This window comes from Colletotrichum karsti (assembly GCF_011947395.1).
Source record: "Colletotrichum karsti strain CkLH20 chromosome Unknown Scaffold2, whole genome shotgun sequence".
NCBI classification, from domain to species: Eukaryota; Fungi; Ascomycota; class Sordariomycetes; order Glomerellales; family Glomerellaceae; genus Colletotrichum; species Colletotrichum karsti.
In genome coordinates, this window is record NW_024065902.1 from 2,007,041 (window position 1) to 2,020,038 (window position 12,998).

The following is a 12,998-nucleotide window of genomic DNA, read 5'->3' on the forward strand; positions in this document are numbered from 1 at the left end:
AACAGCTCGATTCCGCTCTCGCCACGAACTTCCACCAAGATGGCGCCAGGGCACGACCCACGGACCAGTCCGCACCGATTCATCAAGCAGGAACACGAGCCAGGGAAAGGAAGGCCGCGGGAAGACTCCGAGGACAAGGACGCCGACTTGCTAGATGACGACGGGGCTGACGGTGAAGATGGCAAGGCCGGCTCATCCAATTCCGACGGTGGTCCCGCGCGGAAGAGGCGGAGGAGTCGCAAGGGCCTGGACAAGAAATTCGAGTGTCCTCAAGAAGGGTGCGGGAAAAGTTATTCGAGAGCAGAGCATTTGTACGTCTCGAAGCGCAAACTTGGCAGCCCCGACTAACATGATTCTAGATACCGACATCAGTTGAATCACACGCCCAAGCAGATCTATGCCTGCGACTTTCCCGACTGCAGTCGCACGTTTGTTCGACTTGATCTGTGCAATCGCCACAGGGACCGCCATACGGCCAAGGGCTCGACGTTGAACCGCAAGGACTCCATGATGAGCCACATCTCGCCCACAACTGACCGACCTCCTTACCCGCTACCGGGGTCCGCATCCCCAGAGATCAGCCGGCCGAGCACCGGCTTCGCTCATGTGCGACAGAGCCAAATTCAATACCAGTCTCCCAAGGATGCCACCGGAAGCCCATTTGCACAGGCAACGCATACACCTCCCGCCGGGTATTCTATGGGCGCGCCGCAGAGCATGGACGGCTACCTGCACCATGAGGCTGGTTACGGAAACATCCAGGCGCATCGGCCTCCGCATCAGTCTCCAAACAACGGACAACGTCCAACTGTACAGACGAACGGGCCATACATGTCTCCAGTTTCCAACCAACATGGATACCACAGTCAGCAGCATGGCACCCCGCAGTCCGCAACCTACACTACTCAGCAAAACTTTCCGCCTTTCAACCTACCACCTTCCGACTTCTCCAATGGCGCGGGTAACGTACCCCGCGAAGGAGGCCAGCCGTACGCACCGACCACTTCGGCCGAGTACTCAGAACAAGGGCATCTCCAGCAATCAGGCGAGATGATGTTGCTTGATCAGATGTCGATGCCGGGGACGATTCCCGTCTTCGGGACAGACAGCATCTTGAGCAAGTCCCCGTATGTCACAATCCCGGAAGACTTCGTTGCCTACCTGTTCAACACACAACAAGGAGAGGGATCTCCTATGGGGCAGATCGTGCCCCCTCAGTACGCAAACAAGTAAGTCCATCCGATGTCTCTTCCGGGCTTCGCTAATCAACGTCAGCTACGGAGAATATCAAAACTCATACAGCGTTCCATACGTGGGCACAGATGGAGTGCCCATGGGCTACTTCCCGTCTGGCTCCCATCAGGTCATGGCGGTCAACAACTTGCTCGATCAAAATCTCCCGGAAGCCACCATCTCCGAAGAGAAGAGTCAGGAGATATACGACTTCATCAACCAGAGGTTTCACGAGAACGACCAGGCCCCCGCGCTGCGGCAGCGCGACAGCATTCTGGAAGGCGATCGGACCGATGGCGACCATATGCTCAGCAAGCGGATGATGCAGGCCTACATTGGGTCGTACTGGGTTCACTTCAGTGACCAGATCCCCATCCTTCACAAACCAACATTCTCTCCTGACCGAACACCCAACCTTCTGCTCCTCGCAATGATGACGATCGGTGCAGCTTGTCTTGACAAGACGCACGGACAGAAGGTCACCAAGGCCGGTGCACAATTGTCCAATTTCCTGGCGTGGCACCTTCGATGGGAGATCTTCATGGACCCCAACTTCCGGCCACCTGCAAAACTGTGGGTGTTCCAGACGCTCCTGCTGCTTGAGCTGTATGAAAAGATGTATTCGACTAGAGAATTGCACGAGCGAGCTCACATTCATCACGCGACAACAATCACTCTCATGCGCCGTGGGAGGTCACTCATTGGCAAGTCGGCCCTGGACTCGCCGCCAAACCCTAGAGACGACAAGAACAGCTCGAGGCAGTCTTCGGCGTCTGGTGTAGCACACACTGCCGACGAGTGGTGGAACCATTGGATCACCAACGAGTCGACGAGGCGAGCTGCTTTCGCGGCCTTCGTTATAGACTCGATCCACGCAACCATGTTTGGCCATTCCACCGTCATGGTGACACATGAGATGAGACTTCCGTTGCCCTGTGACGACGCCCTTTGGAAAGCAAACAGCGGTGCAGAAGTCGGGCGGATCGAATCCAACATCATGTCCAACGGTATCAAGCCAATATCCTTCCTCGAGGGTCTCAAGAGGACTCTTAGCGGCCAAGGGGTGCAGACCAACCCGTTCGGCCGCATGGTCCTGATGGCTGGGCTGCTCAGCGTGAGCTGGCATATGAATCAGAGAGACCTTCAGGTCAATGTGCTTGGCGGCGGTGTCTCTCAAGCGCTAGGCGGACGGGATAAATGGAGAGGCACGCTTACCCGGGCGTTCGATGCTTGGAAGGAAGATTTCGACAAGTCACTGACGAGAAACGAGGGCTCTGCAGATCCATACCGGTACGGTTCTGGGAAAAAGAACGAGGCCAACGTCGTTTTCGAAAGCCGCACGGTACTGCATCACCTTGCTCACATGGCAATGCATGTCGACATTGTCGATTGCCAGATTTTTGCCAGGGCAAAGCGGCTGTTGGGAAGGGCCATCGGGCAGCAGGATCTCAATAGCGCCCAAAGAAGGATGAGAGATCTGTGGGCGCCATCTGCGAAGGCTCGAGATGCGACCTACTACGCTCTAAAGTTCCTTGCTTCGGTTCTCATGCCTGACGGCGGAGGCTCACCGCAGTCGAATGTTTTCAATTACGACGAGCCTTATACGGCTCGAGACGATGTCCTCTTGAACAGGCCTTGGGTGTTATACTTCGCCGTGCTGGTCGTCTGGTGCTACGGATTCGCTCTCGAAGGACCATGTCCCGGAGTTCCCTCGCCGACTACGAAGCAGGAACAGGTGCTACAGATGAGGGACTATCTGATGAAGTACGGCGGCGTTTCCTCGCCAGAAGAGCTCAAATCTATGAAGGGCATCAACACCAATACGGCGCTTTTGCTTGTGCTGAAGGATTCATTCGAGACGACACGGTGGGAGTTGCTTCACGAAGGAGCCAACTTGCTGAACAACTGCCTCCAACTGAATTCTGGAGCCACAGCGTAAGTGCGCACAAACAAGGAACAGTACCGCGATACCTCGCCGGTATCGAATTTAGCCGACTATCCTGTCGGAATGAGACACGTCGGCGACGCTGATGACGGGAGGACTTGACTTCGAAATACCACTTTCTGCGCGTTATCATTCGGGACATTTCCCAGGAGTCGGGACGATAATTTGGCGTGACAGGCCTTGTAACCGCATTTCTTCATTTTTTTATGTGCTGCATTGTATCTATACCCCAACGATCGCTCTTCCCACGAAGGCGTGTCGCTTTTGTTTGTGGCATACGAATAGCATAACGTCCGAGGCATATAATACCGAGTGTCAGATAGTACATTTGAGAAACGGTCTCACCTCATCACATATCACTTTCGCAACCTGGGTATCATTCTGTTGCTGACCCGGTTTTTCCCTCCGGTGATAGATGCGTCGTGGCGTGTTGAGAGACTAGAGGCGGCGGCGGGACATGTGCGAGTGGTCCCAGAATAAATCCCACCTATCCTGATCTACGCTGGGAAAACACATCGTAAAGAAAACCAAAAAAAAAAAAAAAAAAAAAAAAAAACCGGCGAGGAATTTACCGGGACGGAGATGGGGATAATAACGGCAGTCGCGACATCGGGTTGGTGGTTTCATTTAGGCTTTTTGAAAGGGGTAGCGCGTACTGAACAAGGTGGGTGGGTGTGTGCATGACGGGCAACATGGCTTGAGGTGTGCCACATCATTTATCTTCCGTCTGGATGTTGTCTCCTTGCAATAAGGGACCCACGTGGGTTTGGCGGCACTTCGGCCAGCAAAACGGGACGGTCTCCATGCTTTTTTTATTGTTTGATCTGGAACTTGCTTTCTGAGATCCGGAGGGAGGCAAAGTCCGCTATTTTGCGGCGGTGGGGCCCGGAAGATCCGGAGGTCAGAATGGATGTGTTGTGGTTTTGATCGAGGCCGTGGGCTCCTCTGCAATGGCCTTATGATACCGTCTGTGTAAGGCGTTTGGTTGGAATTGAGTTGGGCCTCGCTTTACGAAACGTCGGAACGATGGTCTTTTAACATACACTGTACTTAGGTGCCGTAGCTGCCGAGGAGGCGCGGTGCGCAAATGCGGGGCCCCGGCTTCCGCCTGTCTGGACTCGGCTACCGGACAGAGCGGGTCTATCGGAGTGGAGACATCTCTACCCGTAACACTTGAAGGTACCTAGGTAAGGTAGTGGAGTGACGCGATGCATTATGAGCGCCTTACGTCATGGTCGATTGCACTTGTAGCGCTCCGGAGCGTCACCTCATGCGCGAGATCGGAGGCTGGAGAAAGAAGGCCGATGGCAGCCACAAAGCCTCACCATTCACGAAGCGGGAGAGTATTGGAGAGGACGAGAGGATGAGGAGGAGAGCACATCTCGACTGGCGAACCGTGATGGCGCCAACTTGCCTTATTCGGCCGTAGTCTCCACTGCGCTGATACGTCGGAGCTTACCTCCTACCTCCGGACAGTGTTCACTGATGGCCCCGTTCTCTCGTCCCCCCGCCGCATGATGACCTACTAGGTAACTATTGTACTAGGTAGTTCACCGTGGTGGACCAACCAAGATAGACGACGTAAGTTTAAGCTTCCGTTCCGTTTACTCATTCAGGTCCTTCCCACCCGACTTCACCGCGACCACTTGTGCGCTCAATCCTGTTCCGAAACGACTTCTCATTCGTGATTGCTCCCAGTGTCTACTTTTTAAGGTGCCGAACAGATGGGTCTCGCTGGCGGGCCATCGTCCAAGATGCTGCATCTTAACCTGCTACCGGCCGAAATCCTTCATCACATCTTGTCCGGGGTTGAGCCGCGCGACCTCGGCCGCCTGCCCCGCACATGCCGCTTTTTACACGACTATGTGAAGGGAAATCAGAAGTTATGCAAGGACGTCTATCTGACCAACTTGGTGAGAACCTTCTTCTGGTGGTGATGAATTTGGTCTAGGTCTAATCTCTACCAGGATACGCCGGCGAATGCGGATCTAGATTGGGAGAAGGAGCTGCACGACTACGTGAGACTCAACTTGCTATGCGCCAACGACAAGGTGAATGAGAAGGTGAGTTGCCTTATTCGCATACTCGATCACGGAATCGAAGCTCATCATGGTCTACAGGCTCATGAACTACCGTTTGTGTACAGCACTGTGAACAGGCTTCTCAAGAACGCATCTCCAACAGGCGAGACGCAGAATGAGTCCGGAACCCATGCATCGTCCCGCAATGCCGCTATCCTGGCCCGACTCTTCCGCGAAGAGCCAGCTCGCTTGGCCTTTCTCTGTCGCTCCTTCATTTTCGAGCGGGCCCGCAGCGAGCGTCCTCTCCGCTTCCCTGACATGCCCAAAGAGGAGCACCAGCAGAGCGCAAAGCTTCACTGTCTGTACGGACGTCCTATTCTCAACTGCGGGCGCACGCGGTCATCGAGGGTTTATCCTTACGCGTGCTCTAAGGTGTATGACCTGCGACAGTACACACCGCGGACGAGATGGGGACCGTTCATGGACGACGGCTCGGATCGAGTGGATTGGGAGAAGGTTGAGGCCATTTTGATTGTACTGGGGAGCAACATTCGGGCGCAGAATCTAACGGCCAAAGTTTTCAGTAACTTGTGGGAGAGGCCATTTGCTGGGTCGTGGGCGAGAAGTTACTTGCCTAATCCGAACAGGGGGATCCAGGACTTGGATATGAAGGACCCATACGGTGTTGCTGGGACGTGGCTGAGGGTAAGTTACATTCAAGATGAAGACGTGTTGATGCTAATTGATGAGAGTAGGTGGTCTGCTTTGTCGACTACAACGACTTCTTCAGCTACAACTTCCCCCTCGGCGATCAGATGCCACGAGAGGTTCCACGCCGGCCCCTCGATGTGGGCGAAGCAACCCGACTCATCGTCATGAAGATTCACGTTACCGACGTACAGCCTCCCGGCGAGGAGGACGGCAAGGACCTACCCGTGGTATCCTTTGAAGGCATTTCGCGTTCAATCGACGACTCATGGGACGAAAACGCCAACTCAGACCTCCGAGGTAGGTGGGCGTGTTTTGGTGTATCTTGTTCGTTGTCTTTGTTAATTCTCGTCTAATCAGCAGTGAAAGGCACCGTCCGCCTGACGAAAGAGGGCGAGGTCCGTTGGACCACGTTTTCCATCTTTAGCGGCCACGCGAGGTGGCGCAGCGAGGGGATCCAAATCGGTGGTGTGCGATCTGCGCGCGGTGTCGTGGGACATTGGTTTGACACGTAGGTCCCATCGCCACGGTTATGTGATGGAGGTGCTCACGACGAGAATAGGGACTACGATCCCCACGGACCCTGCGGCCCCAGCGCGTATTTCAAGGTGTCTGATCGGGCGCCGAATCCGAAAGGCGACGACCAGCAGATCAGCTTCCACGACTTCATGCCGATTATGGACTTTGATGCGGACTTGGCCAGCGACGAAGATGATGACGAGGACTTCGTGGTCGGAGAGTGGGGCGAGGACGACGAAGACGATGAGCTTGAGGAAGGCGATGAGAGGGAGGCTATGGCGCAGGATCTTGCGGCGCTGGCCGCCGCTGATGTTGAAATTATCGATCTCGTGCTGAACGGGCATCATGTCATCTAAGTATTGGGTATATTGCATTGCACTGTTCTGTTTACATCGTCTATCCTGTACGTTGGTAATAGACCCAAGCGCCGCCCACACTCCATCTTCTGCCTTGCGCTCTGCTTCACAGCTTGCTCGGCTGCGGGTCGACATTGAACTTGTGATGCTCGCACGTCGTGAAGATGGCACCATCGCTCTTCCGGCGCAGGACACCCTTCAACTGGCAAAGTGTGCGGCCGATGGCAACGATCTCACACTCGACAATGCACTCCTCGCCACAGGGGGCCGGGCGGACGTAGCTGCATTGCAGGGTGCGGGAGACGCCTAGATACTGCCAGTAGCCCGGCCTGTCGTTGATGAGAGCCAGGGGCAGGGTGGTGAGGAAGTCGAAGAGGGTAGCCGCGCAGCCGCCGTGGAGGTTGTTTGCCCTGTTGCAATGGTCCGGCTGGACAGTGAAAGAGAAGGTCGCTGAGGGGTGAGGTCCTTGGGAGTTGATGGAGAGAAGGGTGACGTGAGGCATGATCTCGCGCATCCAATTCTAGGTTTGTCGATTGTTAGTTGATGGACTCCGTCAAGGGATTGTGAGGGAGAGTGAGAGTCAAACGGAGTCCGGGGAGGGAGACGTACACCGGACTTGAGCTGGCCGTTCTCATTCTTCTCGAGGCTCATCCATGCTCGTATCCGATCCTCGGGGTCTTCGGAATCGAAGATTGATGCAAAATGAGGCGGGGTGTTCGGTCCTGCGGTCTCTTTGGGGGCGGCGTCTTTGGTCATGTTGATGAGGTGTAGGAACTGAAAAGAGTTCTGTGCCCAAGACAACGTCACACGTTTCTCTCAATATATATGATGCAAATAATTGATCTTTCTATCGCGACCCTGAAGCAAATGAGTCTATGGTTTGTTGAAATGAAGGGTGTAAATGTCTGTTGTGAAAGTCAAGTCCCAACGAGCGTCCGAAATGACCCCCTGTATCGGGTAGGTGCCTTGGCTGGGGAGTCCGTCAGCGTGTCTCCGCCCTGCTAATCGCTGCTGATTTCCCCGGGTTCTTGGTCCCAATTTCGGCGCGCTAGCACTGCGTGCCTCGGCAAATCCTTTCGATACCTAGTACCTGCAACTTCCCGTCTCTGGCAAGCCGAAGACCGACGACAGCCTCACATCGCCAGGGCCGATGCCTAGACATCGCCATTATCCGCTCTCATACCAATCCCATGACCATTTCACTTCGATGAGCCTCCGCGATCGCCCGCTATGGAGTTCATGACCGCCCTCCGGGGCTCTTTCGACGACCAGAAACCCTCCCTCTTCGAACTCCTGTCGGAGCAGCAGCTCAACTCCCTCCTCCCACCCACGATCCGCTACCTCCTCACCGTCGCGACCCAGCGCTACCCGCGCTACCTCCTCCGCGCCCTCAACTCCTTCGACGAATTGTACGCGTTGTGTATGCTCGTCGTCGAGCGCCACTATCTCAAAACCCGCGGCGGCAGCTTCACCGAGCACTTTTACGGCCTCAAGCGCGAAAAGGCTCTGCACGCAGAGATCCCGCGCGCCAGCGCCAGCGCCCCGAACGTCGTCCGAGACACGCTCAAGTTGAGCTCGAAGGATGTTTGGATGAACTTGGCCGTCATGGTGGGAATACCCTATCTCCGCCGCAAGCTGGACGAGGGTTACGAGATCAACGCTCCCCGCGCGCTGCTGGGCGCCGCGTATACCCAGATGCCGCCGAACCCGACGCTGAAGCAGAGGTTTTTACACTATTACCGCTGGTTTCTGCGAAACATCTACCCGAGCGTCAATGCGGCGTACTACTTCGCCCTGTTGTCCTTCAATCTCGCGTATCTTTTCGACAACAGCAAGTATCACAACCCGTTCATGTGGCTCATCGGCACCCGCGTGCGGCGCATGACGGGGGCGGACTACCAGGCCATTGACGCCCTGACGAGCGCCAAGCCGGCAAGGGGCGGCGCGCCCCCGGGCTGGCGCTCGCTGTTTTCACCGCGGGAGATGGGTCCACGGTTGCTGGGCAGCTTGTCTATGCTACTGCCCATGAGCATCTTTGCACTCAAGTTTTTGGAGTGGTGGCACGCCTCGGACTTTGCGAAGCAGCTCTCCCGCAAGGCGACAGAGACGCTGGACCTCCCGCCACCCGTCGTCTCGGGAGTGACAGGCAAGGGAGCAGTCGCCAAGGGCGCGGCGACGGAGAAGGACAAGGGCAAAGACAAGGCCGGCGGTGAGGAGGAAGCGGCTGTCCCGGCCGCGGAGACAGCGCCCATTGCGACGCCCTCCCTACTGCCTATTTACACGGTGCCCGGACCCGAGGACTCCGGGTTGTGTCCTGTCTGCGAGCAGCCCATTGTTACGCCAACAGCATGCCAGACCGGCATTGTCTTCTGTTACACATGCATTCATCGCTGGATAGAGGGTGTTCATCCCAAACAGGAGGATTTCATGGCCGACAAGGAAGGGAAGTGGGAGAGCGGGCAGGGACGGTGCGCGGTCACTGGCCGACGCGTGCTTGGTGGCACGGAGGGTTTGCGGAGGATCATGGTGTAAGAATAGAACGAAAGACGACTGATTTACGGGAAGCATCGAGAAAAGGGACTTTTCTCAGAGCACGGGCCAGAAAGGCCGGCGTTTGGGTCATGGAAACTGTCATATATAAGGTACACATGAGTAATATACCCCCTTGATCTGAATTTGTGTAGCGCAAATTTGATAGACAGTTGGCAGTTCACAATTGAGAAGCGGTCGAAGCAAGGGCTTCGAGAAGGAACGCGGAATGTTCACACCCGCCGCCGTTAGGAATGAAGAAATTCCCCATCTCACGCGTCTAGCTGTTTCGGTGCTGACCCCACGTTCTCCCTCTCTCGGGGTTTCTTTCTTTTTTCTCTTTGCCCCGATAGCGACACTCGATACGAGCCTCCTGGAGTATGTATTGGTTTGAGGCCGCGGCAGCTTTACCGGCTTGAAGACACGGGTCTCGAACTTGAACGGTGCCAACCCTCACGTCAGGATGTCTTGGTCATGTTCTAGGCTGGCTGCTGCTAGGAGGCAACTCCGACCCACGCCAGCGGTGCGTCTGCATTCCCGGTGTTCCTTTTTCCGCTTTAGTTTTCTTACTTCTCTGGGGTTTGCCTGATAGCGGCCTGCGCTTGAATGGGATAGACTGTATTGAATTCTCTGTGAGAACACCAGATGGGACCAAGTCGCTTCAGCTCCACCTCGGCCCTGTGCTGCCGGTGAACGTCATTCGTCGAGAGGGGTAGAGGGTCCTGGACGATGAGGAGGCTGGGGAAGTCTTGGAGCAGATAGTGTCGGCGCGGCGTTTCTCGATGTATGGAGGGGTGACAATGGTGAGTAGGTAAGATGGTCTTGGGCTTCTCTTTTGGGTATGTTGGAGCGCTGATGCGGTTTCTGGATCAATGTAAGGGAGATGAGTATGAGTACGATATAAGCATGACTTCTCGATATTTCTCTTTGGGGAGTGAAGTATTGGGATGTTATTGTCCATCTACGAACCCTGCCTGCGTCAGTCCTTCGTTGCCTGTCTCTCTCATCATCCCTCTCTCGCTTGTATTCGGTTATTGGTGGCTTCTATCACTCACTTTCTCTCTTTGTAGTTCTTTTCAGGGAACAAGTCAGAGCGCGGGGAGGCGTAATAACAGAAAAGGTGGAAAACATGGCATATAGCCTATCGCATTCGTACTTTGGGGCCAGCTTCGTCTCGGATTTCAACTGGATTAACTACGCAGACCCTTCCAATGGTTTCGTCAAGTAAGTCCAACCTTTTTTTCTCAATATCATGCCTGTAGCGGGTCGAGGGGAGAGAGGTAGGTGCTGAACTTGCGAACAGATATCAGAGCCAGCCAGATGCCCTCTCCAAGGGCCTGTATTCGATTGACCCCGCCACGCAGGCCGTGACACTCGGGGTAGACCATACCAACGTCTACGGCCTCGGTGAGGGTCGACCGAGCTTAAGGCTTGAGAGCAAGCAAGTTTATAACTCAGGTCTGTTCATTGGGGACTTTGCACATATGCCGTCGTCGGTGTGTGGGCTGTGGCCTGCGTGTAAGTCAAACATTTCATTGCTGTGATAGACAAAAGGCAGAATTTCTCATCGTGCGATGACGTACTGACTATCTTGGAAATCTGCAGTTTGGATGTACGGTCCCAACTGGCCAACCAGCGGAGAGATCGACATCATCGAGGGCGCAAACCAGGTCACCAGAAACATCGTCTCTGGGCATACGTATGGATGGCTTAGGAGTAATACACGTGAATATGGGGACTAATTCGGGGTAGAACACGAGGCTGCAGTCTGCCGAGTACACCAGCAACCAGCGGGCAGGCGCTCTCTACCGACTGCACGAGTCCAGGAGTATGTCCTCATGTACACGTCTCAGCGGCACTTGCATACTGACAGCTGAAAAGGCCAACAACAACGCCGGCTGCAACTACCTCCCTCCCGCCTCGAACTCGCATACCTACGGAGACTCGTTTAACGCCGTGGGTGGTGGTGTGTACGCTCTCGATTGGACAGAGGAGAGCATACGTATATGGCACTGGCCGAGACAGAGCATCCCGGCCGATGTCAAGTCCAAGAAGCCTGATCCGTCTACATGGGGTTTGCCGACTGCCTTGTTCGGAACGTCGACCTGTGAGGTGGATAAGTATTTCAAGGACATGAGCATTGTGATTCAGACGGTGAGTCTGCCAAACTCCTGGCACTACTTCCGGACATGGCTGTAGCGTGGCAATGGTGATGAAGCTGACTGGGAGGCTCGCAGAATTTCTGCGGTGACTACGCCGGTAATATCTGGGGCCAAGGGGACGATACTTGCAACCAGCGTGCTCCGACCTGTGTAGAATACGTCGCGAAGAACCCCGGGGCTTTCAAGAACGCGTACGTTCTCAGCGGGATGCGGCTGATCAAAGGCTTACTGAAACAGGTTTTGGGAGGTCAACTACATCGACGTGTACGAGCGGGGAGCGACCAACAACACCAGCGCCGCAGCCCCTCAACCAACCACCACGACGACGGTCAAAGTCACGTCCACAGTCTTCACAACGGTACCAAATCCCGCAACACTCTCAAATACCATGCTCATTTCAACCACCATCCAGTCCGTCAGGCCCTCCGTCTCTACTGCCCCAACGAGCCCGTCTACTGACCCGCTCGTCCCCGAACGACAACCGGCCACCATCGAGGGCTACGCCTTCTTGGGCTGCTATGGCTCCGTAACTGGATTCCGCACGTTTAAATCCCGAGCGTCGGCTGGCGACATGACTCTGAGGAAATGTGTCAACCTTTGTTCGCCGGAAAAATATGCTGGTGTCCATGAAAGGTACGCCTGCCTCCCTGTTCGAGAAGGTGAAGACGAAATGTGGCTTACGCGTGATGTTCTAGCGAATGTTTCTGCGCAGGCGAGCTCGACCCAGATACTAGAGCTGAAGCGGACCGGCTGCGCTGCAACATCCCGTGTCCTGGTAACAGTACAGAGCCGTGCGGTGGAAACGAGAACTCTTCCCCGATCCCTTCGCGCCTCATACACATGCACCTCCATCGCCGCGCCGCACCGGCGAGCTACCTCCTCACCATTTATGGCCGGGTCACCGACGAGACGCCCCCGCCTGCGCCGCCTCTGGGCGATCCTGAACCGCACACGCCCTCCACTTCGACTGTGATAACGACGGTGACCTACACGACTGTCATCAACGGCTCCATGGGGCCCACAGAGCACGCCACTACAATTTTGGTTCCAGGATGTAGCAAGTACTGTGGCAGCGGCGGGCAACCGAACGCTGTGAGTGTGCCAATGGCTACCACGGTAGTCCCATGCAACGCGTGCGGTCCCCATGGCGAGAGCGAGGCTACGATCACGGTGCCATTGCAGATCGCCGCAGCCCTGGTGACAACCGCCGCAACGGGATACTGGCCCAGCGGGGGACCAGTCACAACAGCTCCCCCGGAGGCAGCAACGCCGCGTCCGTCCGTGGTGTCGATCAACTCGGCGCCGGATCTGCATCTCGGGTGGCCCGTGTGCGTGGGTGCCGCTATTGCGGTGTTCAGATTCGTATTGATGTTCTTCTAGAGACATGGCATCGGCCTTGGAGAGGATGGGCTGGCCCCGGGGCATTTGGCGGAGCATTTCGACTTCTTTTCTAGGTCTTTTTACTATACCACGTTCATTAGCCTAGATCACATGATACCACACCAGCGCAACGGGCGCACGTACT

At 55.5% G+C, this 12,998-nt stretch overlaps 5 protein-coding genes across 5 annotated transcripts; 4 read left to right on the forward strand and 1 right to left on the reverse strand.

The window, feature by feature from the left end:
• Positions 1-39: 39 nt before the first annotated feature.
• CkaCkLH20_01095 (uncharacterized protein) lies at positions 40-3,172 on the forward strand (the record flags this gene model as incomplete). The annotated part of the gene is made up of 3 exons (XM_038883815.1): positions 40-311; positions 360-1,229; positions 1,276-3,172. The coding sequence occupies 3 exons, from the start codon at positions 40-42 to the stop codon at positions 3,170-3,172; spliced, it is 3,039 nt and encodes a 1,012-aa protein (XP_038751410.1).
• A 1,730-nt stretch (positions 3,173-4,902) lies between these two features.
• On the forward strand, positions 4,903-6,782 carry CkaCkLH20_01096 (F-box domain-containing protein; the record flags this gene model as incomplete). Its single annotated transcript, XM_038883816.1, has 6 exons — positions 4,903-5,091; positions 5,146-5,241; positions 5,299-5,904; positions 5,955-6,207; positions 6,271-6,418; positions 6,470-6,782. The coding sequence occupies 6 exons, from the start codon at positions 4,903-4,905 to the stop codon at positions 6,780-6,782; spliced, it is 1,605 nt and encodes a 534-aa protein (XP_038751411.1).
• A 106-nt stretch (positions 6,783-6,888) lies between these two features.
• On the reverse strand, positions 6,889-7,538 carry CkaCkLH20_01097 (thioesterase superfamily protein; the record flags this gene model as incomplete). Its single annotated transcript, XM_038883817.1, has 2 exons — positions 6,889-7,302; positions 7,392-7,538. 2 exons carry the CDS (start codon positions 7,536-7,538, stop codon positions 6,889-6,891), a joined length of 561 nt encoding a protein of 186 aa, XP_038751412.1.
• A 474-nt stretch (positions 7,539-8,012) lies between these two features.
• CkaCkLH20_01098 (Pex2/Pex12 amino terminal region) lies at positions 8,013-9,314 on the forward strand (the record flags this gene model as incomplete). The annotated part of the gene is made up of 1 exon (XM_038883818.1): positions 8,013-9,314. The coding sequence occupies one exon, from the start codon at positions 8,013-8,015 to the stop codon at positions 9,312-9,314; it is 1,302 nt and encodes a 433-aa protein (XP_038751413.1).
• A 1,126-nt stretch (positions 9,315-10,440) lies between these two features.
• Positions 10,441-12,853, forward strand: CkaCkLH20_01099 (mixed-linked glucanase; the record flags this gene model as incomplete). The annotated part of the gene is made up of 8 exons (XM_038883819.1): positions 10,441-10,535; positions 10,615-10,829; positions 10,917-11,010; positions 11,064-11,139; positions 11,193-11,465; positions 11,549-11,664; positions 11,711-12,106; positions 12,169-12,853. 8 exons carry the CDS (start codon positions 10,441-10,443, stop codon positions 12,851-12,853), a joined length of 1,950 nt encoding a protein of 649 aa, XP_038751414.1.
• Positions 12,854-12,998: the final 145 nt, after the last annotated feature.